This window comes from Tenrec ecaudatus, chromosome 6 (assembly GCF_050624435.1).
Source record: "Tenrec ecaudatus isolate mTenEca1 chromosome 6, mTenEca1.hap1, whole genome shotgun sequence".
NCBI classification, from domain to species: domain Eukaryota; kingdom Metazoa; phylum Chordata; class Mammalia; order Afrosoricida; family Tenrecidae; genus Tenrec; species Tenrec ecaudatus.
In genome coordinates, this window is record NC_134535.1 from 75,609,288 (window position 1) to 75,635,916 (window position 26,629).

The 26,629-nt window shown below is 52.1% G+C and overlaps 1 protein-coding gene across 4 annotated transcripts; it reads right to left on the reverse strand.

Annotated features, from left to right (window-relative positions):
- Nucleotides 1–1,079: 1,079 nt before the first annotated feature.
- IKZF4 (IKAROS family zinc finger 4) lies at nt 1,080–26,399 on the reverse strand. Of its 4 annotated transcripts, XM_075551506.1 has the most exons (9): nt 26,196–26,399; nt 17,688–17,740; nt 12,040–12,133; nt 10,663–10,767; nt 9,412–9,672; nt 8,600–8,767; nt 6,120–6,269; nt 5,364–5,495; nt 1,080–4,869 (listed from the first exon to the last, which is right to left on the reverse strand). In XM_075551506.1, exons 2-9 carry the CDS (start codon nt 17,706–17,708, stop codon nt 4,109–4,111), a joined length of 1,692 nt encoding a protein of 563 aa, XP_075407621.1. In that variant the 5' UTR covers nt 17,709–17,740; nt 26,196–26,399; the 3' UTR covers nt 1,080–4,108. The 4 variants fall into 4 exon arrangements, with proteins under 4 accessions (XP_075407621.1, XP_075407623.1, XP_075407622.1 ...); XM_075551508.1 differs by lacking the exon at nt 12,040–12,133 and having other exon boundaries at nt 17,688–17,737; XM_075551507.1 differs by lacking the exon at nt 12,040–12,133.
- Nucleotides 26,400–26,629: the final 230 nt, after the last annotated feature.

Genomic DNA, 26,629 nt, shown 5'->3' on the forward strand with positions numbered 1-26,629 from the left:
GAAAATGATAGATTCTAGATGGGAGTGTCTCCATTATTTCACTTCACTGTTAACTGGTGGAGGATCCCTGGTGGTGCAGTGGTCACGTGTTGGGTTGCTAACTGCAAGATCAATTCAAAACCACCAGCCACTCAGAGGGAGAAAGATGGGGCTTTCTACTCTCATAAAGAATTATACTCTCGGAAAACTACCAGGTCAGGTCTGCTCTGTCCTATATGGTCACTCTGAGTCGGCATCAACTCAATGGCAGTGGGTCTTTGGTTTGTAGTCTGATGGAAAACAGAAATTACCGTATAGAATGACAACGAGTAGATGGGAGAAGGACAAACATTTCAGCATTAAAGGAACAGAAAAATCAATATTTAAGCTAGAAACAAGTTGATTTTCCGGCCCTGGCTTTGCTTGGGATTTTTTTTAGCCTGGCGGTTTCACAGGCTGCCTTCCCTGGACTAAAGGATGGGCATAGGCTTTGGGATCAGACACAGCCTCTAACACTTATTGGCTGAGGGCCGGTGGACAAGTTGTTTCTTTCTCTTCTCTGAGGCTTTTATTTCTTCACCAGTAATAGGGAACATGCCTTTGCAGGTTGTCTCTACTATGAAAAGAAGACTTGGGAGAACGTTTGGCAGTTATGAGGTGTTCAGGAAGTAGCAGACCCTATTATATCACCACTCATGTTTTGTAACCTAGATCTTTTAAGTCTATAATGTGTTTTGCACATAGTAGGACCTCAACAAATATTTGAGGCTCTCTGCTTTGGGCGGATACGCAAGCCAGGCTCTTTCCTACCCTGCAGACCCAGTCCTGGTAGGAAACTCTCTTCCACTTCTCATTCTGGGCAAACCTTGATTAGCAACAGCTTGAGAGCACCCCTGGCTGGCTCCCCCCCCCCCCCCCCCGGTCTTAGGAGAAGGGGGAGAAATGCTCAGGGTCTCCCTGTCCACCTCCTGAACTGTTTAGTAGCTGGTATAACAAGCGGCCAAGAGGCCCATCCTTGCACCCAGCAGAAAAACTAGGCAAAGGAAGCCTGCAGAAACAACCAGCGGTGTTAAATTAATCATGTTTATTTGTAACAGACCTTCAGCCAGTACAGTACAAAACTTACAGTAGTATATCTCCGTTACACAAATATTTACTTACAATATCTTACATATACAAAATGCTTTGCCATAAGTCTCAAAAGCTAGATTAACTCCCATAGAGAGAGGAGGAAAACTCTGTAAGAAAAAGGGCTGGGAGCCAGAAGGATAGAGGAGGAGTGAACAGGGTGGGGATCGAAGGAGACACCAAGCCTGGGCTACAATGGAGACCCTGGGAGAGGGAGAAGAGGTGGTATTGCACTTACTTTTGTGTTTTATTTGTTTTCTCTTTTTGTTCTTCATAACTTCTGATTAAAAATATATATATATATATATATTATGTATTATGTACACAGGAAAGGAGCTGCCAGAAGTGTTACAAAATCCCACCCCCAGCTTGGACACTGACAAGAAAAACAAAGGTCTGGGAAAGTGTCTATTTAAAAATTTGTGTGTGTGTGTGTGTGTGTGTGTGGTGTTTTTGAATATCAATATAAAATGAAAATACCTCTTTTCTCCTGGTGGGTTTCAGTGTTTGTTTGTTGTTTACATATTTTTCCTTTTTTATGCAAAAGAGCTGGGAGAGAGGGTGAGGATGTTCTAAGTTCCAGAGTGAGAAGGCTCTGGAAAGTAGGATTTTGTACCTAAGACCCTGGTTAAAGTGCAGTGATGGTCTGGAGAAAGACAGAGTGCCCCCCTCACTCCTCCTTAGCACCTGGCCTTCCCCTTCCTGTCTCTGTTCTTGTGGGCACAGTCCTTCAAGTTCCAGGTCATTCCAGGTGCCAGAGCCGACAGGGGGAGGGATCAGAACCCTCTGCAGCTCTGATAACCGGGAAGGAGTCCTCCTTGTGAGGTGCCACCTAGTACAGAGCAGACACAGCAGAGGTGGTAGGGGACAGACCTAGCAGGAAGAGGGTCAATAGCGAGAACAGTGCAGGAGAACCCCAGACAGTCACCTCATCTCAACTGCCACCCTAAAACACAGAGCCTGCACCTTGGGTGCGGTGAAGAGTCTTTGCTCCTGCAGAGACCACCCTCTGTTGACTACCCCCATGCGCTTGCCCTTATTGCTGTGTTGTCGAGAGAGAGCAGTCACCCACAGTGCCCCTCCCTGCCAAGCTAGGGCTCCTGGGGAGGCCACATCAATGGGGAGGAAAGGAGGAGGAGGAAGAGAAAGGCTCAGGGTCTCCCTTCCCAGAAGAGGGTAAGGCAGATTCCTCCCAGAGCCCTTAAGAGCCCCAATCCTAGGGTCTGTTTTGAGCCAACCTTTTACCATCCCCCCAAATATCCCTGATAGGGAGTGAGAGAAGCATGAGGCAGAGCCATCGAGGGAAGGGAAGGGAAGGATGTGTGGAAAGAAAGATGGGAGGGTAGAGGTGAAGAGGAAGGGAGAGAGAAGAAAGGACCAAGTGCTAACAACTTGTGAGGTGTTATGTTTGGTTTTTACTTTTTTTTCTTTCTTTTATTTTTTTTTCTCCTTTAAACATAGAAAAACAGCCTTTGGTTTGAATCTCAGGGAAGCAGAGAGTGGGATGGCAGTGGCCTTGAGCAGGGAACTCTTGTGGAGCAAGACCTCCACTTCTAGGGGAGTTATGTCTCCTCCTGCCCCTTTCTCACTAACCCTGGGGTACCCAGATAGCCAGAGATCTCTGCAGTTGCCAGGGGGACAGTGCCCCTCCTGCCCTCTACCTGGGAGTGGAGCAGAGGAGGCAGTGAAGGATGGCCCCGGTCCCCTCATGCCCAGCCCAGTCTTGCTGGGGCAAGGGTGGAATGGGGTCGGGCCATGTGCCCTTGCTCATCTGGGGATACTTTTTGGTTACACTGGTAATTAGAAGAGAGAAAAGATAGACCCTTTTCTCCCAGCCATTGACTCAAAGAACCAGACCTGGGAGTCCGGGAGTGAGAGGGTGCGTCCTGCTGGAAGGGGCGGGGGAGGAAGGAAGAAGGCAGCCTGACTGAGGGGTTGAGGTGCCCCCTTGTCATCAGGCAGCAACCTGCTCGCTTAGGGTAGGGGCTAAAGGCGCCCCCAGAGACTAGAAAGGTCACTGGAGTGAAGAGGTTTGCAAGGTGGAGGCGGAAGAGAAACGTCTTGCCCCACCCCCTTCCCATGCCCTGGCTCCCAGTTAGGCACCTGTGGCTCCCAGTGTGTCACAGAGAGAGGGTTGCAGACTAGCCTCGGCCCCTGAGGATATAAAATGGGGGCATTCCAAGGAGAGAACCGCCACCCCTGAGGAGATGGGGCAGGCCGAGGAGACTAGAGCAGGACCGAGGGCTATCCAAGGAGAGGGAAGAGATACCACATCCATGTCCCAGAGGGAGATCCCGAATGTGGGCTTTGGGAATTCATATTCTTAGGGGATTATTAGAGGACCCTCAGTCCCGTGGTGCCCAGGGGGGTGGGATTTCTTAAGTCCCTCCTATTTCCAAATGAGGAGATTTTTAAATTCATTCAAGAATAGTGCAAGCTGCCAAGGTGAGAGGGCAGAAGAGGTACAGAGTACCAGGCGGGAGAGCCCCAGAGAGGAGGATCTCATGCCACAGAGCTGAGACAGGGCCTGGGGAGGTATCCGCGCCACAGGTTAGAAGCAGAGGGCGCAAAGTTCTTCTGATACTGAGGGGCTGCTGAAGGAAGCTGGATCAAAGGGAAAATGTAGACCCAAGTGGAAAGGCGCTGTGGGAGGGCTGGGAGAATGGCAAGGGACTGGCACGCATCTAAAGAAAGGCAGCAATAAGAAACAACTAATGATCTTAATAAATAACTCTGCCGAGTATGCTAGGAAAGGAGAAGAGAGAAACGAGGAAACATAAGCAAAAGACCTGTCTCATCACGAGGCTTAAAGAAGCCAAAGTAGAGAGGACGGACGACATGAGGAGGGAGCTGGCCAGGGGTGAGGTCAGGTAGCCAGCAGGGGCGCTGAAAGCAAAACTCCTGTGGGGAGGAGGGGGCCTGTGGGGAGGATGAAGCTAGACACCTGTAGAGAGGGCAGTCAAGTGATGGCCCGGGGGTGGGGGTGGGTGGGCAGAGGTCACTAGCCCACCTTATGTTCCCCCCGGACGATATGGGAAGAGAACTCATACCGGTCCTGGCTGTGGTAGCCACAGATGTTGCACTCGAAAGGGTCTCTGAAGCCATGGCAGCCCATGTGGATGGTGAACATGACGTGGTCCAGGAAGAGGATTCGGCAGTGCTCACACTTGAAGGCCTTTACAGGTTCGCCACTCTCACCCACCACCCGAAGGACTTCCTTGGAGGGGCCGGGAGTGCCCCGGGGCAGCCCCTCCTGTGGCTTGGGGTCCTCTTTGGCGTAGGCAGGACTGGGCCGGCCCACCACAATGGTGGGAGGTGGCTGGGGCGGGGGCCCCTGAGGGAGGGAAACCACCCCCCCAACCCGATCTTCATGGTTGCTCTCTGTATCTGTGGAGTCCTGGCAGCCGTTGCTGGGCGATGCCCCAGCATCAGTCAGGGGCCCCCGAGCATGGTAGAGCAGGGGCCCGCCCTCAGCCAGGTCCTCCGGGCCCTCCATGGCTTCTCGGGACCCCGGGAGTTCCAGTCGGCCAGGGAGGGGCTGCATCTGTGTGTAGACGGAGCTGATGACCGGCGTGAGTTCTGAGATGCAACTGGTAGGGGGGAGGCGAAGGGGCCGCAGATGCTCTGCCCCCACAAAGGCCAGAGACCCCCCGAAGCCAGGCTCCAGGCCATGATGTGCCACTAGCTCCACATCCTTCTCGTAGCCCCCAGAGGTCACGTCATAGGGGAGGTCGGAGAGGCTGAAGCGCATCTGCTTTTCACCTGTGGAGAAGCGGGTCTCAGCAGGGCTGCGCTCCGAGAAGGCAATGCCCCTCAGGACCACCTCTGAGCAGGCCAGCCCGAGGGGCTGCTCCCCATCTCACCAGCAATCTCTGAAAAGGACTCATCCCGGGCCCACGGGCCTGGGCTGCGAGGCTCTCGCTCGGGACTTTCCTTCGATGAGGAAGCGGGGCCAGGTGGGGGCAAGCACGCCCTCACTGCCTTTCTCCGCTCTCCTGGCTCTTCTTGCAGCCCCCAGGGCCTGCTCTTCTCCAGGGGGAGAGCTCGGCTCCCGTGCTCTTGCAGGCACCACAAGCGTCCTCAACAGCAGCTCCGTGCCTCCCTCTCCAGGTACAGCCTCCCTCCCGCCCTCCTGTTCTGCGGTTAAGCTCTGAGCACCAGACCTTTCTTTTCGCCGTCAAGTACCCAGGCCCAGAGCTCAGACTCAGTGTCGCTGTGGCTTACAGGGGATGCCTCCTCTCCAATTGGGCTCTTACCGACAAACTTCTGGGGGGTGGATCGCTTGCGTTTGGTGAGGCTGTTGGCCAGACGATCGATGAAAGTCGGCCGCTCAGAGGAAGAGTGCAGCATGGAGTCTGGCACCATCTCCAGGTCGCGCGTCTCATCACCTAGTGGGGAGGAGGTGGGCACACACTCGTAGCGCTGAGCTGGGCTGGCACTGGCCCTCTAGAAGGTCATAGCCAAGGATGGTCACGGCCTCTGCCCGCAAACTGGGCTCGGCTTGCCCTACTGCAAGCTCATCCCAGTCACGTCTAAGATTCCAACAAGCACCTGGCTGCCACATCGTCATTCTGACTCATAGTGGCCCGACGGGCAGGGCAGACCGCCTCTGTCGGTTTCAAAGACGAGAAGGGTCATCCGTCTCCTACAGAGTGGCTGCTGGTTTCGAACTGCTGGCCTTGGGGTTTGCAGTGCAACGCATAACCCACTGTGCCACTGGGGCTCTTACACATTTACGATCTACACTGGGCCTTTGATGTTATACATCCTTGTGTTCTCTCTCCTCCTACACTGGAGACACAGATCGGGTCCCCCCCACCTCTGGAGGTCCTCAGCACACGGACCACAGGCCTTCCACCAGGATGCCTGCAGCCAGGGGCTCCGCGGATTTACTCAGTAGCTGTCTCCCACTTCATAGCCCGTATCCCTCTGGGGCCGGAGGGGGGGGGGTGCTGGAATCGCTCTTCTCCTGTGTTCCCTCGCATCCCTCCTCATCCTGCCCACAGTTCTACCTGGCTGGCCAGTCAGAGCTTGGGCTTCAGTGCTGAGACTCTGCAGGTAGTTGTGGCAGCGCTCCTTGTGCTCCTCCAGGGTACTCTGCTGCTTGTAGCTCCTGCCACAGTAGTTACACTTGTAGGGCTTGCCTACTGTAGGGGAGGAGACTATGGGGGAGAGAGGGAGAACCGCGTCGCATTACTTGTCCCTGGACCCCCAGCCTCCCAAAGTGAAAGTGCCCTGGCTGGGGAAAGAAGAGATGGTGCTACATCGAATGCTTCAGATTGCTCTCCCTGCCCCAGCTTTCGCTGTGCTCATGACCCAGATTGGAGAACAGAGCTCATGTGCAACTATGGGAGGAGAAGGGGACCGTGGGGCTTATGGCTTTGGGCGGGTGCTGGGCTTCAAGATGGCCAAGTTATTGCTCGAGGGGAAGTGAAGACACAGGGACTTTGTAGGAGATGGTCCCTGGCAGGCAGGCTGGCCCCACCCCAGAATAGCTGAGTCTGGGGCCCGGCTGCGGTTTAACCTTTCCATGTGGCAGGTGGGTGTGAGTGCTGTTTATCAGACAAGGGGATTTTTTTGCTCACGAATGATCTGTTTTGCTTTGGGGGGGAAGTTGGTGGCCTGGGGTGACAGAAATAAGAACCCTTAGATCTGCCAATGTGGAGAGCAGCCGTTTTTCATTGACCTTTACTTCTACGTTGACCTCCATCCCTAGCCTGGGCTTCCTGCAGATTTCCTGCTTCTCCTGTCTATGTACACTTCTCTTTACACCAAGGTGCCAAGGGCTCCCCCAGAAAACCATCACTGACAGAGATTTCTGAGAAGAGGACAAAATACAGGAACAGAGAGAAAAGTAAAAGAAAGGAAGACTCTTCAAGGGGCCCCCCGTTTCATAAAGGGCGGAGAGTAAGCATCTCATGGCCACTGAAGGAGACATAACGGGGGAAGCAGGGGTGCACATGTCCCTTAAAGACGACTCTTGAGCGAGCATCTGTGCGAGAAGAGTCGAAGAGAAACAAAAGTGTTTGTATATTTCATGTATCTTCTACTGAACAGCGAGGCCGGGGAAGGGATCTCGACTACCCTCCCTCCCTCAACTGGACATTCATGGACTTCACCCGTTGCCATTTTGCTTGGTCAACCCTAGGGCTAACCACCATGGTTCTGTCTGACCAAGACCGGCGGGGCCATGGCTTTACACCCTGGAGAGGACTGCCTCCTCCTGCGGGCAACAGGAGGGACCAGGGCCCACGTTGTACTGTATGGGCTGTACTGGCCAGAAGGCCCCAGGAGTCTGTGTGCTTGCATCTGCCACTAATCATCATCCACGGGATGCTGAAAATCTACTCCGCTTACTGCTTCGCTTTGGTAGGAGGAATTTTAGAACACTGGCCATCCCTGTTCCAAACCAACAGGGGGAGCTGCCCTCTTCTAGGGAAAAGAGTACCCGCGCCGCAGGCAATGGAGCTGGATCGGCCCACGGAAGAACAGCTTGGCTCGGTGGCCAGCAAGCTTTGGAAAACATTTCTTTCAGCTTCCTTATCAGCAAAATGGAGATAATAACATCTCCCTTGCAGTTTTATAAGGCTAGCATGAGGTACCAAAAGCAAAATGCTTTGTATGTTATCAAACGTGAATTTATGCTGTTTCTCCACATGCATATAAAGAGGTAAGAAAATCTAGAATCCAAGAGCTGCCGCGAGAGTGCGATAGGGGATTATGCTGCCCCTTAAAACCTGGCCCAGGGGAGTTTAAGAAAAGAGAAAAATAGTAAGACAACTCTCCGAGGGTAGAAGCTACTAAATCTTTCCCCTTTCCCCTTCTTCCTGCCTTTCCCCAAGCTCAGGCTGTCTCCTGCCTGCCAGCTCAGCTTCTGGCCTCTTCCCAAGTCCCAGCCGAAAGCTTTAAACTCAGTAACCGCCTGAAAAGTGCTATCTGTCCAGCTGGTTCAGAAAGCTATTGATCAACGGTCCTGGGTGAAATGGAAAGCCTGTTAATGCTGCTCTCACTCTCCAGGGCCCGGCCCCGCACTGGTCCCAACACTCCCCTCCAGGCACCCTCTGGACTTATCACGCTTGGATGTGGCACAGAAAGTGGACACTCTCTTTCCTATCTCTGCACCCTTGACCCAGCTTCCAGGCACCAGCAGGAGGGAATGGAGCAGACAGTGTCAGGGACAGAGGGTGAAGGTGAGGGCAGGAGTGGGCTTGGAGCAGGGAGATTTCCCTGGGGCTCAGAAGCCAAAGTCAGGGAGGGTGATGGTTACAGGCAAGGCTGTTGTGCATGCTCCTTTTGCTCCAGTTCCTCACAGAGTGTGGCAGACCTAAAGTGCCTCCCACTGTTCCCTGGGGGACCCTGGAGCCCTGGGAATGGGGAAGGGGCTAGAGGAGGAGGTCCCTCTTCCTATTCTCTCTGTGCTTGCTCTCCCTCTCCCAGGAGAGAGGAGGAGCCTGAGCCCTAAGTGCTGGCTGCAGGGGGGAGGGTCACTGACCTGAGTGGGTGCGGAGGTGACCAGTGAGGGCATCCCGCCGGCGGCAGGCGTAGTTGCAGAAGGGGCACTTGAAGGGCTTCTCCCCAGAGTGGAGCTTGATGTGGCGCAGCAGGTTCCCCTTCTGGGTGAAGGAGGCACCACACTGGTTGCAGTGGAAGGGCCTCTCACCTGCAAGTCAAAAATCAGATCCTAGGAGAAGAGGTGTGAGGGCCTCCCAAGAAGGCTAAGCCCTGTCCTCCGCCCTGGGCCCTGCCCCACACATTTCTGAACAAACACGTTTCCGAGGGACAGAAACGTGTGTGCTGAGCCGTGCACACAAATCCTCTTTAATCAAGCTCCCCTGAGGACAAGATCCCTTGGTAAGGTGTGGCAGGGAGGAGGCTGGCAGGCTTGGAACACTGGGCCAGAAGACCCTTACCCAAAGCAGAGACCCCAGGGCCCACTCTGCTCTGCAAGTCCACAGCTGGGGGAGCTGGGGAGAGAGGTATCTGCCTGCATTCCTTGTCCATCTCCGTGGGGTGAGAGGGCCCAAACAATAACCAGGACCCTTCTCAGGGCACAGCACTTTCCCCAGCTCCATGGCCTCACACAAATTCTTATTTGTTCTTTAGCTAACAACAACTGAGGAAAGGGCTCAGGAAATAAGCTGCTAAGGAGGGTCTAAGTTCCAAGCCCCCTTTTCTTTTATAAGCCAAAAAACTGTGCTGGGGTGGGGGGGAGCCTTTCCCTTCCTGAGGCCACCCTGTTCCCAGCGAGGCCTCCTTCAGTAAGGTGCCTTCCTGCTGCTGCCCTGAGCCCATCAGCTGACTCACCCGTGTGGCTGCGCTTGTGCACCATGAGCACGTTGGGGCCGATGCAGACCATGCCACAGACATCACACTTGAGCTTTCCATTGGGCAGACGGATGCCACCAGGGGAGTGAGGCTCTGGGCCACTCCCGTCGCAGTAGCCCAGGGGCTCCGACAAGGAGTCTTCCACAATCACACTGTCGTCCTTCTCCAGGAGCCGCTCATCTGGCCCCAGCAGTCGGCTCGACTCCTCATCGCTGTACATCTCCACCTTGATGGAGTTGGCTGGGGGGTGGATTGGTGTTTAGCACAGAGACACAGAGAAAGGGGAACTTGTTCCCAAGCCAGAGCGGCACTCCTGAAGTCCAGAGGTGCCTGCTAAGCCCTGAAATGGTTAGGCCTTAAAATGAGTCAATACTCTAGGTTGGTGTATTGAGGTCCTACTGGGTCTGAAAGCAACCGTCTCCTCTCCCACCCACTAGGCAAACTGCCTCCAAGAAAACCAAGCTGGGGTACATGGGATGGCTTCTGTCACTGGGGAGAGAAGGAAGCTAAGGGGAGCCTCTTCCTCCACTCTCTTGTCATTAAGAAAGATGTCCGACTTGGCCCTGGGCAGGAAGCCAGCAAGTTAACAGTGGCGGGAAAATAGTCCTAGGGAGACTGAAGGGACAGCAGGCTCAAGAGAGAGCAAACCTGGAAGACAGACATGATTCACATTACCCTCCCACCTCAGGATACTGAACCCCTCCATTCTCCCTCCATAAAATTCCTGGAGGGGGAGAGAGGAGGAGGGAGGAGCCACTGAGGGGAAGGCTTTGGCTCTGGCTCTGACCTACATTCCTGGCTATTCCAACCATTTAGAGAATGTCACAGATCAAGGGCCAGCTGGGGAGGGGCAGTCCCAGGGACCTGGTCTGGGCAGGAGAATGGGGAGGGGGGATATGAAGAGGTCCTTATACTCTCTATTTCCTGTTGAGCTCCAGCTGTGGAGTCTTTCTAGCTACCTGCTTCTCCACTCTAGAATCTCCCTTTGGAGCCTTTGCCGTCATCCCACCCATGCCCTTTTAATCCCACCCTAGTCCTGCAGTGAGTGACCACTTCAGCTCCTCTCACAAGCCAGGAACCTGGGCACTGGGCTCCTTAGGGCTTTTTAAAGACTGGGCAGGAAACCAGAGTGAAGCAAAGATGTGGGAGATGGTTGCCAAAGGGCACTGAATCAAGGACCCAAAGCAAAGGGGGTGTCCAGGGACAGGAGGGGGAGGCAGGTACACTTACCACTGAGCGAGCGACTGGGAGAAGAGTGCTGGCTGTTGGGGGTGCTCACCGAGGGCCCCACTGGGGCCCCGAGGAACTCCTTCTCCAGAGATGAGTCCCCGCTACCTTGGAGGAAAGAACAAGATGGTAGGTGAAGCTGGAGCCACCACCGGGCACTGTCCACTGCCTCATCTTTACAGACCTCAGTTTAACTCGTCCACCATTCATTGGATAGCCATATTGGAGTGCCGTCAGCAACATCGTACCTTGTGCCCCGACGGCCTGGGTGCCCGGTGCCGGATTCCGCGAGCTCAGTGGCTGGGCCTTGCCCACCCTACCTTTATCTAGGTCTGAGGGGAAGAGCATCACTGCCTGACGTCCGCAGGAAGCAGGGCTGGGGCTGGGCGGGCCAGGGCCCAGAGGAAAATAGGGGCCTCAGGAGGGAGGCGGTTCAAGACAGACGGTCTTCCCGACTGTTCCTCTCCGGAGCCCCCAACACCAGGTTCGGGATCTGCAGGAAGGGCAGCTGGAATGGTCCCTGAATCTAATGATAATAACAGTAGTAATAAGGATAGCAGCTAACATTCCTTGAGTACTTTATCCGTGCCAGGCATTGTCCTCTGTATTCTAAGGGAACGGTCCTTTAATCCTTAAAACAAGCCTAGGAAGCGGGTTCATTTTGCAGATGAGCACACTGAGGCACAAACGAGGTGCTGTAAATTGCAAGAGGTCACAGTGCTGGTGGTGGCAGAACTGGGCTCTCTGCCTGCAGACAGATGTTAAGCAGACATTGTTCTTAACCACCCCTTACATGGCCAATTGGGAGTTCCAGTCTTGGGATCTTGGTAGGGGAAAGCTGGAGCCACTTTTTAAATGCAGCCCAAAATGGGCGACAGCAGAAAGCCACCTAGCTGCTCTGACTCTGAGCAAAGTTCATTGGCCACTTGCTGATCCTCTGATAGGTACGCAGTCAGTTTATGCGCACATTTCACCTGGGTGCATCCACAAATCATTTTGAGAAAAGGTGGTTTGAGAGTGGAATGTCTGCTTCTGAGACTCAGATGGCACACCTGAGGCTAGGAGTCATGTCTTTAAAACAAAACCAAACAAAATCCCTCCTCCCCACAATCTTCGGCACAAACACACAGGTGAAATAAAACCCCACGGAGACAGACAGATACACAGACACATACCACATATGTAGACGAACATAAAGAGCACGCACCGACGGAGACAGATGGACAGAGGAAGCCTCAGACATTCTCTCTAGCAAGAACATGCATGGATGTGCGTGCGCACACAGGCCTAATTATGGAATAGAGAGACAGACCCTGAAATCCATCCCTAAATTCCACCTATTAAGACTTTACCCAAGTGCCCAGCTATGTACATACTTACTTTCACAAAATAAAGATTCCATTATAAAATGGTTGGAGTCTTGGGCCTGAGGCAAGAAATCCGGAGCACACCCTCCTGAGGGATCCCTCTCCAGCTTTGGTCAGTGGGGAGAAAACAACCACTCAGGACTTGGACCATAACTCATTCATCTCCTCTCCTAAAAGCCCCACCACCCCGCTTCACCCCCCAGTGCCTGAGGAAAAGGTGCTAGCTGCCTAGAAAAATGGCCGTGGGGCTTGAAACTCCGTTTCCCCCGCTGAAGCCCCGGGCTCCCCTGCCTCTTTTCTCTGCCTGACATCAGAACCACACACCCCACCCCATGAAGTGAGCACCTCAGTATGGGGGGCTGAGCCTGGTAGGTTCCAACCAACTTTTCAAATCTGCCCTTCAAAGGCACGGTGTGTGGGATGGACTAAGGGCAGGAGGGCTGACAGGATAGTTTCTTGTCTTTTTTCAAATCTTAGGACTGAATCACTAAGTCACTTCATGCTGGTGGCAATTACAGGGAACTGAGTCCCTAACTCTGTTGAAAAGCAGGGGGGGACTTGCTGGAAGGAAGCTGCTCCTAGCCTCCTACCAGGTTGCTACTCAGTATCGGGGGCTAGTGAGATGGGAAACTAGCTTTCAAGGGACAGTAGAGGGGAAAAGGCCATTTGAGGCTACTCTGGTCTGGTGATGGGAAGAAAAGCCAGCCTCTCCAAGTCCACCAGCAATTGCAGTGGCTTTTTGACGCTGCTACCCTCTCTAAGAGGAAGGGAAGATGGGAACCGGGCTCAAGTCAGTTTTTATGGGCTAAGGCATAAGAATAAATCCATTCCAGGGGTCAGGAGGTCTTTCAGGGCACCAGGGGTTTTGTTCGGGTGAAGGGAGTCAGATTTAGGAAGTTGAGCAGTTCCGCTCTCTGGGACCTAGAAACCCCAGTGAGGGAACTTCAAATGCCTGCGACTCCCAAGAAATCCCAGACTGGCAAAGCCAAGGATTAAGGCTGTTGTCAGGTCTGAGGCATTTTCGTGGTCAAAGTCATCATAGATTGGCCAGATCCCTAGAGGGCAAAACCAAATCATGAGGTTCCTATCAGGGGAGCTGGGAGGTGGGTAACAGCAGCAGAAGAGCAGAAGGGAGAGAGAGAGGAGCCGGGGCGACAGCCCAGGAGTGACATTCATTGCATGGGTTGAAGGAGACTAGCCCTCCTTTCCTTGGTCCCTTCAAAGAGTGGCTACCTCTGGGGACTGTCCACCAGGTGGGAGAAAGCCCTGAACCTCCGCACTTCTCTGCAAGGAACCTCTAACTGCCTGCCTTCCCTTTCTTCACCATGGGCTCTGGGATGACAGGATGCTAGCCTGTTAGGCAGGGCCAGTGGGCACAGGAGCAAAGAAAGCCGCCCATCCCCAGCTCTATTGGGGAGGGGGTGCTGAGGCCCCTCAGATCTCAGGTCCAGGCTGAGGCGGCTGCAGCCAAAGCTCCTCGGTTCTCTTTGCTCCACATTCCCACCCAGGCCTGTCTCGGCATTTCACCCCAGGCAGCTTTTCATCTGTCCCTAAGGCCTAATCAAGATGTCACCAGTAGCTTCCACTGTCCAAGTCACCGGCTTTGCTTAGCAACGCCAAACACCCTTTCTCATCCTCCGCAAGTGTAAGGAGGAACGCCCCCTCCCCCTGACACACACACACACACACACACACACACACACACACACACACCATCCTCTCCCTCTCCTTGGGCTTGGGAGTTGTTACCGAATTGGTTCCCTAGCCCCAGTACCCCCCCTCCCCCCTCCACTAGCCGCCTTCTGCCTGAACTTACATTATCCTTCCCTTGCCGGTGGTGAGACCCTGGGGTGCGAGCACGGCCGCCGCCTTGGAAACGGCGAGGGAGTGCGGGTGGTGTGTGCATGTCTGCGTCTCGGTGGCAGGCAGGGGTGAGCCCAGCCACTCACCTTCCAGGAAGCGTGGATTCCTGGAAGTGAGGGGAACCGCCGTCATGTCGCAGGCAGCGGCAGCGCACGGTGAGCAGGGGCCCACGGCTGCAGCCAGCAAGAAGAGCTCAGCTCAGGGTGTATGTGTGAGTGTGAGTGTGTGTGAGTGTGTGTGAGAGAGAGCGAGCGCGGGAGCGAGCCAGCCAGGAGCTTGGATGTGCTTGAGGAGGGGGCTGGAGAGCATGTATCTGTGTGTATGTGTGCATGGGGGGGGGGGGCGCCAAGCTAGAGGATCCCTTTCCCCAGCCAGTGAAGGGGTGGGGGAGTAAGGGTGTGCACAGGGAGGGGGGAGGCAGATGCCACTGCCCTTGTGCCCAGCAGACAAAGAGGAACTGCACAACAAATGCTTGAGAGAGGCGAGTGTGTGCAGGAGAGAGATGGATGGGCCCGCAGCGGGGGAGGAAGAAAGGGGGGATTCGGGGAAGGCCCAATCCTCTGCCAGCTGGGGAAGCCAAGGCCCCAGAGGTCATGGGGCCCAGGACACAGGGCAGCTTTGAGCTCAGAGCAGCAGAAAGCTCTCCCCTAGCAAACTCAGGCACTCCTTTCCCTCCTCCTCGTGCTGGGAGGGAGGTCAGGCTCCTCTCAGATCTGGGGACCAGCAGCCTCCTCCTGCCCAGCTGTGAGGGCCCACCACTGTGGAGTCTCCCACAGTGTGCACACTGGGTGGCTCAGAGCCCTTTCAGATCCTTATCCCGACTCCCTGGCTGTCCCCTGTCCTATGCCTCTGGGGCCCCAGTGGGACAGCCCAGGATGAATGAATCCGCCCTCTATCAGGACAAGGCCTCAGCTCCTTCCCATCCAGAGGAGCTGCTCACTGACAGGCTGACCTACTTCCAGATGGAGATATTTGGATTCCAAGAATTTGGGGGTGGGAAGGGCCATGACTCTTTGGGCTGCCTACCCCTGGAGCCCTTTCTACTAAAGTTCTCTTAAACAGTTCACAGTCCCAGAAAACTTGGGGCAAAGCCTGCCAAGAGTTAGGTTTGAGCAGCTCAGTGTCCCTGGAGCGAGAGGGGCTGGGATGAAGAGGGAATCTTTGTGGAAAGTTAATGACTCCTTGCCCTTCCCTCTTTGAATGAGAAAGGGGTTAGACTCTGTACCTCCCTCCCTCCCATGACCTAGGGGTGGGCCCCATTCTCTCTCCTTTTCTGACCCACTGCAATGCCTCCCTTGACTCATGCCAATAATTCCTCAATTGGTCCCACTTTTGAGTAAAAAGGGAAACGATTGATAATTCCCACAGTGATGCTTAGCATTCTAGTGGGGCTAGTTTTCCTGCCCCAAACCCAGTCCTGGCTTCCCTGACCTATCTATCATCTCTTGTCCTGACTTTCTAATGGTCAACACCCCCTGCCAAACTCTGTCCCCAAGTAAGATTTCTGTCTTAAGACAAACCTGTCTTCAGAAACAAACCCGGGACAGTTCCTAATTTCTTTCCATCTGGTTAAGCCTTGGGAGGTTCCTGATTACTTCCACATCTCTAAAAGCCATTCAAAGCAAGGAAAGATGCCTTGTTTCAATCAGGGGATCTGACAGGGGCAAAACACTAAAGCATGTTAAGATCACTGAGAAGGATTGGGGGAAGGCTCTCTATGTGCAGTTGTTATGCTTTGGGATGCTAACTGCAAAGTCAGCAGTTTGAAACCACCAGCAGCTCCGAGGGAGAAAGATGAGGCTGTATACTCCTGTAAAGAGTTATAGTTGGAGGCCCATGGGGCAGTTCCACCCTGTCCTATCTGGTTGTTATGAGTTGGAATTGACTCTGTGACAATAAGCTTTGAGTTTGATGCCTATTTCAACACTACAAACTGGTGGCCCACAGGCTGAATTCAGCCATGTATAAGTTTGGCTGACTGTATGGAATATTTATGAAAATACTGAGGATTCTAAGGAGTCCTGGTGGTTACACGTTGGGCTGTTAACCACAAGGTCCACAGTGTGAAACCACCAGCCACTCTGTAGGAGAAAACTGAGGCTTTCTACGCCAGTAAAGAGTTATAGTCCCGGAACTATACAGGCAGTTCCCCCCTCGCCTACAGGCTCACTGAGTCGGAGTGCGTTTGGTTTTGAGTAAGAGCATTTTAAAATGGTGACATTCCAAATAAAAGCCTTGAAACTTAAATGCATCTACTGCAGTGCGATGGATCATTTTTTAAAATGGCCTTTCTTGACATGGCCTTGTCATTCCCACCAAAGGACTGTGTCAGGCTGTGCAAAAAGTGTGCGTGGCCCACCAAGGCGATTGAACCACACAGATAATAAGGTGTCTGGGACCCTCAAGTGGGTACCAGTCAGTTTGGCCATCCTCCTGGCCTAAAAATAAGCCCTAAGAGAGGCAGGAAGAGATCTCACCAGCATGAAGAACGAAGAGCTAGGGGGTAGCACACAGCCATTAGACCTGGAATCCCGGTGCTGAGAACTTCCTACACCTAGGCTTCAGAGAGAGCGCTAACACCAGAGACAGAGCAAGATGGTAAGAAGCAGAAGCAGAGGAATGGTGCATCTGCAGAGGCAGCAGAACCAGGTTACCAGCAGGAGACACACAGCCATGGACTGAGAAAGGAAAGCAACTTTGGTGAGGAGTCCTGCTGAAGGAGTGGGATGCCCCAGGCACTTGGTGGATCTAAGTTCCCTCACTCATTACACACCTTAGGGCCAAGGCTCGATGGCAGTGGGGTGCAGCCAGGGCACTTAATGGCAGTATTAAAGAGCTTTGTAACATTTGCCCGACAGAGGCTGTGCCAGCCTAAGAGGTCCAAGGGCCAAGGGGCCAAAAGTCAGAGAGTCAGGGAGGAACTTGCCTGTGCGGACAGCTGAGAAGCTATCCTGAACAAAGAACTATATCCACGTCATTCTTGATTCTGAATTGCAACCTATTACTTCCCCCAATAAACCCCACAACTGTGAGTGTGATCAGTGAGTTTTTTTGGCCACTGCAATGAAGTAACCACAGCAAAGCAGTAGAGAGGGCCGTCTCACAGGAGGTGAATGAATTGGTATAAAGGTCGGAGAATGGAGGTTTGTCTCACCTTCTCTTCTAGGAATCAGCTTTGGGCTGTTGGTCCTGATTTTCCACTTCTCTTTGGGAAGTTAGAGAAAGTCACATGCCCTCACCATGCCATTTTTACCTCTGTTTGAACACATTTTCTTCTGAGTAACTGGGGGTTTGGGTCACACTGGATACACATTCCAGCACAGCTGTGACTGGTGGCAGCTGAATAGCTTGTATCCCCTTGAGGGAGGCCTAGAGAGCCCACTAATCTTTTTCTGCTGACTCCCTAACCCACTTCACTCACTGACGTAGCCGGGGCTCCTGCAGCCCTCTGAGGCTCAAATGTCAACTTCACTCTCTGCCTGGATGGGACAGAATCTCATGCTTGGCTGGTGTCCTCACAGCACAGGAGAAGAGGGACCAACTATTTCCTCCCATCTGTTTCCACATTCTTCTGTCTGACCATTTCCACTAATATTCCCCTCCTAGTCCCTTCTCCCACCCCTTTTACCCAAGAAATCTGGGGAAGAAAATCACTAAGGAACATAAAACCACAACCATCAGCTCATATTACATAGTACTAGCAAGCATGGTGTCAGATGTGTACCTCAGGCGGCTAAAGGTCTTATGCCTATGTCCTGCTCCCAGTCCCTGACAAACAGAACACACAAGAGGGCATACCGGACATATAGGAGCAGCCATTGCAGTCTTCTATGTCCATCTTAGTGATTCTGCTGAAAGAGACAATAGCTGCTATTAGAAGCCAGATCTGGGGACGTGGGGGTGTCTCTCTCGAATGTTCCTGAACTAGCAGGAAACCAACGGCATCGCTTAAGCTTGGCCTGACACTGCCACCCTAAGGAAGGAAATCCTCACACTCTGCCCTGGGGAGAAAGTCAATGTCGAATTTCTCCAGTTCACAACTTCTGCTGGCTTCCTCAGCCTAGGGGCGAAAAACACTATTCGAGAGTGGTTCTGCCTGCTCTACGTTTGGAGAGTAGGCTGTCTCCCCGGAGATGGAGCTGATGCTGTGAGAAAAGAGACAGATTACACATGGGCTGTCAAGAGGCTAAGAAACAGGCCTCATAGAGGCTCTGCCGCTTCTTGGTTACGAATCAGGTTAACAATGAGCGTGAAGTTGCTGGGTGGTCCAAATGGTCACTTAACATGCCTGCCTAAAAGTTGGAGGTACAAATCTATCCAGAGGCACCTCAGAAGAAAGGCCTGGCAATCTGCTTCCCCAAAACCAAGCATGGAAGAGTTTGCATGTAACAAACACCTCATGGGACTTGGGTCCTTAATTTGGAATTTTTAAGGTCATGGTTTCAAGGACATCCCAGTTAACTGGCTTGATTCTTTCAGTGTGTCTGTTCTACCTCTGAGATTGTTGAATAGTGCCTAGGGACTTAGAAGCTTGCAGGCTGGCCACCCAAGGCACAACGAAGGTGCCTCAGTCACCTGGGGCAGCAGAGGAAGGAGGAAGAAACGAAGTGTGGCTGATTGTCTCCTGACCTACCGTGAGACCAGAACTGGGTGGTGCCCAGGTACCACTGCTGAGTGTTTTGATCAAAGATTCTACAGAAAAATCCTGATCAAAGGTGGGAGGTGAGGGGTGAGGGATGGGGAGTGTAGAACAGAATTTCAAATTTCATGGATTGCAGGCTTTTTGGAGCCAAAGAGACTAGATAAGCCTCCAAAATTATAGCCCAGAGATAATCTAAACCTTAAACATAAAACATCCCCTGAAGTCTCTTAAAAACCAAATAATAGTTTAACTTAACTAGTTAGGAAGATTTGCCTCGAACAGCATGCTCTTTTAAAATCTTTCTCTATGGAATCAAATTGCTAACAGCAACTTGAGAGATTAGGTGAATTGTTTAGGGGACAGTGCATTAACTTTAAGGTGGAAGAGAAACTCAGAAAAGGAGGATGAGAACAGTCTCACAACTTGAAGAAGTAACCGATGGTCGCTGAATTGTCCCTGCGGAAACTGTGGAATGTGTGTATATGTTGTTGTACATATTCTCAACGTTAACCAAGTGGACCGTTTCAAAACAGAAAAGAAACCCCTGTGAAGCACAGTTCTACTCGCTGACGCATGTGGGTCACCACTAGCTGCTATCAACTCAACTTCTTAAACATTTGTTATTAAAGAAAAAAAGTCTTTATTTTTAGTGATAAGCGCCCTCGTGCCAGAGTGGCCAAGCAGTGGGAAGCTGACTCCAAGGCAGGCTGTGAGCCATCAGCTGCTCTGTGGGAAGAGGTGTGGCTGTCTGTTTCTAGAAGGAAGTGCAGCCTGGAGAATGCTAGGGGCGGTTCTACTTGGTCCTAAGGGCCACGATGCTATGTGTATGACTCCAATAGATGGTCCAGCAGTGAGCTTGGGACTGGTTGGGTTTAGTTAGAGCTAGTCCTTAAGCAGATCTAGTCCTTAGGCGTGTGAGGGAGAGAGGGTGGCGAGAAACTAGACAATGCAGGTAAGCAGCCCACTTCAGGTCTCAGGGCCAAAGTGTCATAAGCCCAAAAACCTCTCAGTGGCCACCCCACCCTCTTGTCAATTACTATTTAAAGAAAAAAAGAGGGGAGAGGCCATTTAAAATACAGGTTAGGCTGTTTGAGAGAAGGCAAGCAATAATTGCTAGTAAGAGTATTAAACAATCAGGAACTGAGAACAATTAAAAGTGATAATTTGTTGCAATGAATTATCTACTGAAGATCCTGCAGGAGAAGCAAAAAAAAATCTATTTGTTGCAAATTTATATACACCTCAAATTGCTTGTACTGCTCATCTAATGAGAAATAAATATCTCAGAGGCAGAGGTAGGGGAGCAAGAGTGGGGCAGGGAGTAGCCTGAGACACGCCTGGGTTCTTGGTCTCTCGGAAGGACCTCGGGGAGGCTCAGAGATCAACATGGCATTTTAACAAGAGATCTGGGGGTGGGTAGGGGAGGGAGACCCTCAGGGCTGGGAGTGGGGGTGAAGGATCTGCTTCCCAACTTTTCCCGTCATTTCAGTCTGGTGTTGAAGGACATCACGTTCCTTTGAGAAAGCACACCTTGAGGAGGTCAGGGACCTGGGCTTGCCTTCACTCTCCTTCCCATTTCCCTATTTACCTATGAAGTTGGGGTGTGGGAAACACTATTCTCTTCGCTTCAGTTCCTTGTTTTTTTATTTATTTTATTTTTTTCAGTTCCTTGTTTTATGACATTTTTCCCTGGGAATGGACTGTGCTCTGGGACCAGCCTGCCTGACCAAGCACAGCAGTAAGTGGTTCCTTGAGAGTCCCTAAGGGGCAGCGATTAGAAGCTCACAGAGTCATGGTCAGAGAACTCACACCCTCTGGCACTAGGCACAGAACTTGAGGTGGTCAGAGACCCAAAGAGATTGAAGGGAGGGCAAGCTGGTAAGAGGAGGCCCCCATAATGTGGGAATGGCACAAAGCTGAAAATGTCACATGTACACACATCCGACTTCCCTTACATGCACACATGCAGAAGGGGCAAGGGCAAGCAGGACCCCTGTTTTCTGCTTGGAGAAACTTGAGGCTTAGAATTGTTAAATGACTTGTCCTAGGTCTCCTAGGTGTCCCCTTTCTGTTTAGCCATGTTGCTTCCTTTCAAAAGCCAGGACCTTCTTGTTTTACCCTGGTGCTAACACCAATTAAAGCATCTTTTCCTTTAGTGTGCGCCCCATGGGATAGGTCTGTAACTTAAAGAGGAAAAACAAGTTGAACTGGCTCTACAGGGAGAAAAATGCTAATGAAATTGTGTGTGTGTGTGTGTGTGTGTGTGTGTGTGTGTGTGTGTGTGTGTAAGAGAGAGAGAGAGATTTGGTAGGCAGAGTAGTTGAACTTTAGCGCTGGGCTAGCACTGGCTCAGGAAGTACTTCTTCACAGATCCTGCCCCAATGGCCTTCCAGAAGAGTCTGAAGGAGTTGTTTTCTGAGTTGGATTTTGTCCCTCGCTATAAACTGAGCACCACCTCCTCCTTAATTGCTCCAAGCTGGCACAGGTGGTCTGTGATACCTCGTGGGTGAAAGCAGTAGTTTGCTGCCGCCAACTGGCCTAAATGCCAAGTTAGTGACCAAAGAAGAGGGGATTGAGACTCTGTGCCTCCTAGTCCTGGCATTCTGAGAACCGGGAGCAAATGCTAAATTGATTTCACTTTGTTCAAGTCTCCAGGTAGCAAATAACCTTCTCAACCTACCCTACCCCTCTGTTCCCCCCAAATGCACCCCTCTCCACGAGCAGGCAGTTAGGTCATATGTCTCCCAAGAGGAGCTGGGCCAAAGAGTTAGGCAGTGCTGGTGCGAGAGACCACCAAGGGAGGAAGGTGTACAAAGCGAGAGAAGTTAGTTACACAAGACAGTTCGGGATCAAAGATCTTGGAAGGAAACTGGCTTTACAGAAACATAACTGCCATTCATGACGGAAGCAAGCATATGTGCACTGTAAATCCTGCTCTGTGAGTGAACAAGATTGCCAATCTCCCAGTTACACAGACAATATCTCTGCGAGGAGAGAGGAAAAGGCGGCCTCTGTAGTCTCTGCTTTCCTACTTTTGTAAAATTGACTTAGCCCTATAAAAAGAGCCCGCCATGGTGCTAGCCTTCCCTCAACGGCACAGGGCCACAGAGAGACGGCAATGGCTAGCCCTTCCAGATGGAACGCCCACCAAACTCCCTGATGGGCAGCGGGTGAGCATCGATCCAGGGTTTGATTGCTAAGGGCAGACTGGGCATCAGCTACCACCTCCCCAGCACCATAAAAGCATTCCCACATCTTTATTAGAGACAAAAGTGAGTCAGCTTTGTCTCTACATAGTGGCTCTGCAATATGATGGGCATCACAAGCAATGAAGGTGCTTCAAATTCTTTGAAGAATCCCTTCCGATAGAGACACTCCAAAATTAAAATTTAAAGCACACTCACCAGAGTGGCTCTGTGGGCAGCTGAGTAGGGCGGGCGGAGAGTATTGTCAGGGAGAGGGAGGGGAGATGGAGAGAGTGGTAAAGACCCGTGCCCGCCCTCTCCATACAGTTCCAAATTTCAGCAGGGAGAGTAGCACATGTTCTGGCCTCCAGGTGGCAAATACCTCTGGGATCTAAGGTGGAACCCGGTAATCATTAACAAGGCAGAACCTCTCACTTGCTGTGGGTGTATGCAGTTCAGGCACTACAAGTAGACAAAACCCACACAATATTATACCCTCCTGTCTCTCTGCCTTCTTAAACTGAATGAAATCTGAGCAAAGACGTGTTAAAATAACAGAGTTGGCTCTGAAGTTCTATATCAGAGCTGCTTCTTATCATGGGGAAGGGATAAAGGGCTAAGGAGAGGGGGGGGGGAAGGCCAGGTGTTGTCTGTAACCTGACTCCCCCCACCCCCCTTTCCGGGAAACAGACCTAGACTTCAATCAATTTTCAGCTCTGAAGTGATCTTTAGGGTTAACTAGATGCTCTCTGAATGAGACCCACCCATTTTTCTTCAGTTCAGGAGTCTGTCTTTACAGCTGAAAGGTCTGACTCATTTTTGTCACCAGGCTGTAGACCGTGACCTTCTGTCTTCCTACAACATAAAAGATGCCAATGATGACAGAGTAGCATCATTACTCAAGGGCTGGTAGAGCAGTGCAGCAGGGAGGGGCTCCAAAGTCATCCAGGACTGGCCAGACTCTAAAAATAAGAAGGGTAGGACTGGAAGCACCCCAGCATTTGGGCAGTCGAAAAATAGGACCATCTCCTTTAAGTCTCAGATGGATGCATCTTTCGCTTGTCACTTGTGCTCCCATCCCTCCCATGCAGCCTTCAGGAGAGAAAGAAGGCTAAGGTTTGTGAGTGGGAGGAAGGACAGTCCTTCCCCTCCTATGTCTCATTTCAGGATTTATGGAACTGAGGAAAGGACATTAAACATTCTGAGTGATGCACATAAGACGACCCTTTCTACGTTTCTAGGGTATATTTCTCAATACACAAGCCCTGTGTTTATAGAAAAGCCTCACATGGGTACCACTGGGCAGCTGTATGTTTGGGCAGGGATGGGGAGAATAGAGCAGGGAGTTCAGTGAGAGTTTTAGAATAATCTCAGTCTTAAGGCCAAAGATGCTCAAAATAGCTAGCTTTCGCAAGTTAGAAACTACATGGAAGTCTCAATGAACTGTTCTGCGGGAATCAAGCCAAACCTATTGCCAGTGAGTCTATTCTGACTCATAGCAACCTGGTGGGACAGCGTGGACCCACTCCAGAAGGTTCCAAGGAAGACCATCTTGACAGAAGCAGGCGGTCATCGGTCCACCGCAGCGTGATTGGTAGGTTCAAATGGCTGACCATTTGGTGAGCAGTGGAACGCTTTTAACTCCAGTGTCATTAGGGCTCCTGGCTGGGACAGGATGGCAAAAGGTAGAAAAGCCAGACACATGCCTATGGCGGTAGTCCTCGCTGGAAGTCCACTGCGTGTGCTGATCAGTAATGCTCACTGTTGTTTGGACCAGAAAGATGTTTCCAGGCTCCTCCTTAACGAAGAACTTTGCTCCTATAATCAAATCTGCAGGCCTTTCTTTTTCATGTGCATAAGCACCAATGCCCTAGGACGTAAGGAATCTTGGACCTGGCCTAGAGTTGAGAAGTGATCTCTAATTTCGTGTGTTTTCGCAGAAGAAATGAAGCCATCTGGTCAGCAACAGAAGTAGGACAAGTAGCACCTCGGCTATCAGGGCAGGAGCACAATGTGGAATTCTGCCTCCGCTGGAAGGCATGGAGCCATCTTGCCTGCTTCCTTTCTCAGGTGTGAACAGAATAGCTTCTGGGTCTGCATCTTGGTGACGCTAATCATTGAGCTGGAAACAGGCTTGATGGATGGGAGGAGAAACAGTCTTCTCCTTTCCATTCTCTTTTCAAGGACTATAGTCCTGAAGAAAAAACCAAACTAGATACTCTTTTAAGTTTCTACAAGGTAGAAACAGAGCTCCTTCAACTTAAGCTCTACCCCAAGACTGTGTCTTCCAACAGAACCTACAAGGTAGGCGCATCTCTCAGGAGACCAGGCCACTCATCTCAGCACTACCCTTTCTTAAACCCTTCCTCTGATCAACCTGGAAAGGCCCCATTTCCAATAGTCAGCAACTGGCACGTCTGGAATTCAGTCAAGAGACAAAGAAAGGGAGTTCCTTTGCCTCGGTCCATACCCACATGGTCCCATGGTTCTTATTTGTTCCTTCTGAGTAAAATGAGGCTAGAGGTACTTCTCCAACAGTATCTAACATCTTTGGCGTGCGTGCGCACGTGTGTGTGTGTGTGTGTGTGTTGGGGGAAATGGAGGACCAGTTTGGGAGAAACTAATTTATTTGTGGCTCTTGGATGGGGTAAGGCAGAAGGTGGAGCCGTGTTCTCCCCATGCCGGGGAGTACAAGCTGCAGATTTCAAACTAGGAGGAAATAAAGAGGAAACTTTCCATTGTATTTTCACTGGGAAAAAAAATCTGAACTTACTTCCGAGCCAAGTCCTGAGCCCAGCTTCCCCCTTGTCCTACGGAGAGAAATGAGATTGCCCAGAGCTACAACTGAACTGCTCTCCATGGGCAACAAAGACTTCATGCTCTGGGCCTGAGACATCACATTTGTTGACTAGAGGAAGCTATAATTCCGAAGCTGCCACACTGAGCACAGCTCTTACTATCCTGAAGCCCAACCCAGAAGCTCCAGGGAGACTTCTGCTTCCCCAGGAAGGTTATTTTCTACTTTCGAGGCTTTGTTCCAGTCTTTGCGATAATAAAGAACCGTTCTTCTTACCCTTCTTATGATCCAGGAGGTTTGTCTGGTTCCTCTGGCTCTTGGTGGGAAAGGTTGCCATCCTCACAGATCACAAAACAAGATACACTGACCTACTGGCCAACCCTTAAGGAAGCTGGGTTATCGCACACACTCCTACCAAATAAGAAGCTAAACTATCAAGGACTGTCAGATCTGACCTTTTAGATGGCCTGGTTCTTGGAGTCTCCTTATCTTACGTGGAAATCTTCTAGGTAGTAAAGACATTTCTTTTTCATGACTCTTAAAATTAGGAACATATTTTATGCTTGAGAGATCAACATCTATTGACAAGGGGAAGCCATAAGCACAGCGAGCAAATATCGGTAAGGGGAGACAACTAGGCCTCAAGGGTCATCTACTGGAAGGTTTAGGGCCGGGGCCTCATGTGGACATAGGGACATGGCAAACCCATCACTCATGGTTTGGAGGTAAGGACACAACAGGAGCCACCATACATGTAGGTAGGGGATCAACTGGAGTCCAATAGTTAGGACTGAGGCTAAGAAGGTATGAGACGCTTGATACAAAGTGGTTAGTAATACCTCAAATAGTCCTGGATGCAGTAAATTCTTGACCTTGGAGAAAGGCATGGGTTACTTAATTTCCCAAACATCTCATCTAGAAATCCATGTTCCAATAAACATTCCACTGGCCTTTGATAAGACCAGTCACAATAAGGAGACACACACACACACACACACACACATTAAAAGAAAATCGAGACATTGAGAAGCTTATGACTCTCAGTTAAGAGGGGACGAACTAATGGGGCAGATGGGACTGGGTGGGGAGTATTCAGCTGGCTTCCAAGTCTCTCAGCTGCAGGACTTCCGTTACATTTCTTTCTCAGGGCTCCTATCCAGGGCATCGCTGGCTTTGCTGCTGTCTCCCAGGTTCCCTAGACTTCTCACCATAGGACCCTGAGTGCACTTCTCACTCCACCCTAAGTTTCTCCTCCACGACCTGATCCTCCCTCTGGTCTTCCTTCCAGGGCCTCTGTCTTTCTCTCCAGTCTTCCTAATGACACTTGCAGTCCCTTGCTATCCACTCAGGAATCCCTCTGTGCCCCTGTCACTGTTCTCCTGCTCTCCCTCACAAAGGTGCCCGGCACGGACTCCGCGCTCAGCCCTGACCGATCTCCTGCCTTTTCAGGACCCTCCAGCTTCTTGCTACTTGTCCCTCAGTCCTGAGGCCTCACACCTACTCCTACGAGGCCAGATCCCTCCCTCCAGCTCCCGCCCACCCAGCGACCCTCCCTCCCAGCCCCACATCTCCCCCCCCCCCCCCCCCCCCCCCCGGCTTCGCGCCCGAGACCGGCAGGCCCCGCCCCCAGTTGCCAATGCCACGCCCCCTCGTGCTTCGCTCAAGCCCCGCCCCTCACTCACCTGAGGCCGCTCCGCGCGCGCGCAGGCTAAGTGGGTGAGGGAAAGGGGTTGGTGTTGGGGAAAACGGGGGGAGGGCGGCGGGGTCCCCCACTCTGGCCCGGGCGGCCCAGTGCGGGGGGAGTGGGGTCACTGAGGCGGCGGCAGCCGGGCCGGAGCCAGGACCCGGGCGCTCAACGGCGGCGGCTCCATCTCCATCAGCGACTTCACCTGAGGAAGGAGCAGCCCCCCCTCACGAGCCCCCCCCATCACAGTCGTCCCCCCCCCACCCCCGAACAACTTCCGGTCCCACTACCGAGCGACAGGCGGCGAGGCTGAACACCGAGCGCCCCCAAGCCAGAGAGACTGCTGGGGAAAGGAGAGGAGCCAGGGGAGAGTAACCGAGCGCCGAAAAAGCCCGAAAGGCGCTGTCTTGGGTAGCAGGCACCGCAGACTCC

Coding starts and splice junctions, on each gene's coding strand:
- IKZF4 (XM_075551509.1), bottom strand. CDS start 13,932: ATGCACACACCACCCGCACTCCCTCGCCGTTTCCAAGGCGGCGGCCGT. Junction 10,768..12,039: donor GGAATCTTTATTTTGTGAAA/GTAAGTATGTAC, acceptor CTTTCCTCCAAG/GTAGCGGGGACTCATCTCTG. Junction 9,673..10,662: donor TCCCAGTCGCTCGCTCAGTG/GTAAGTGTACCT, acceptor TCCACCCCCCAG/CCAACTCCATCAAGGTGGAG.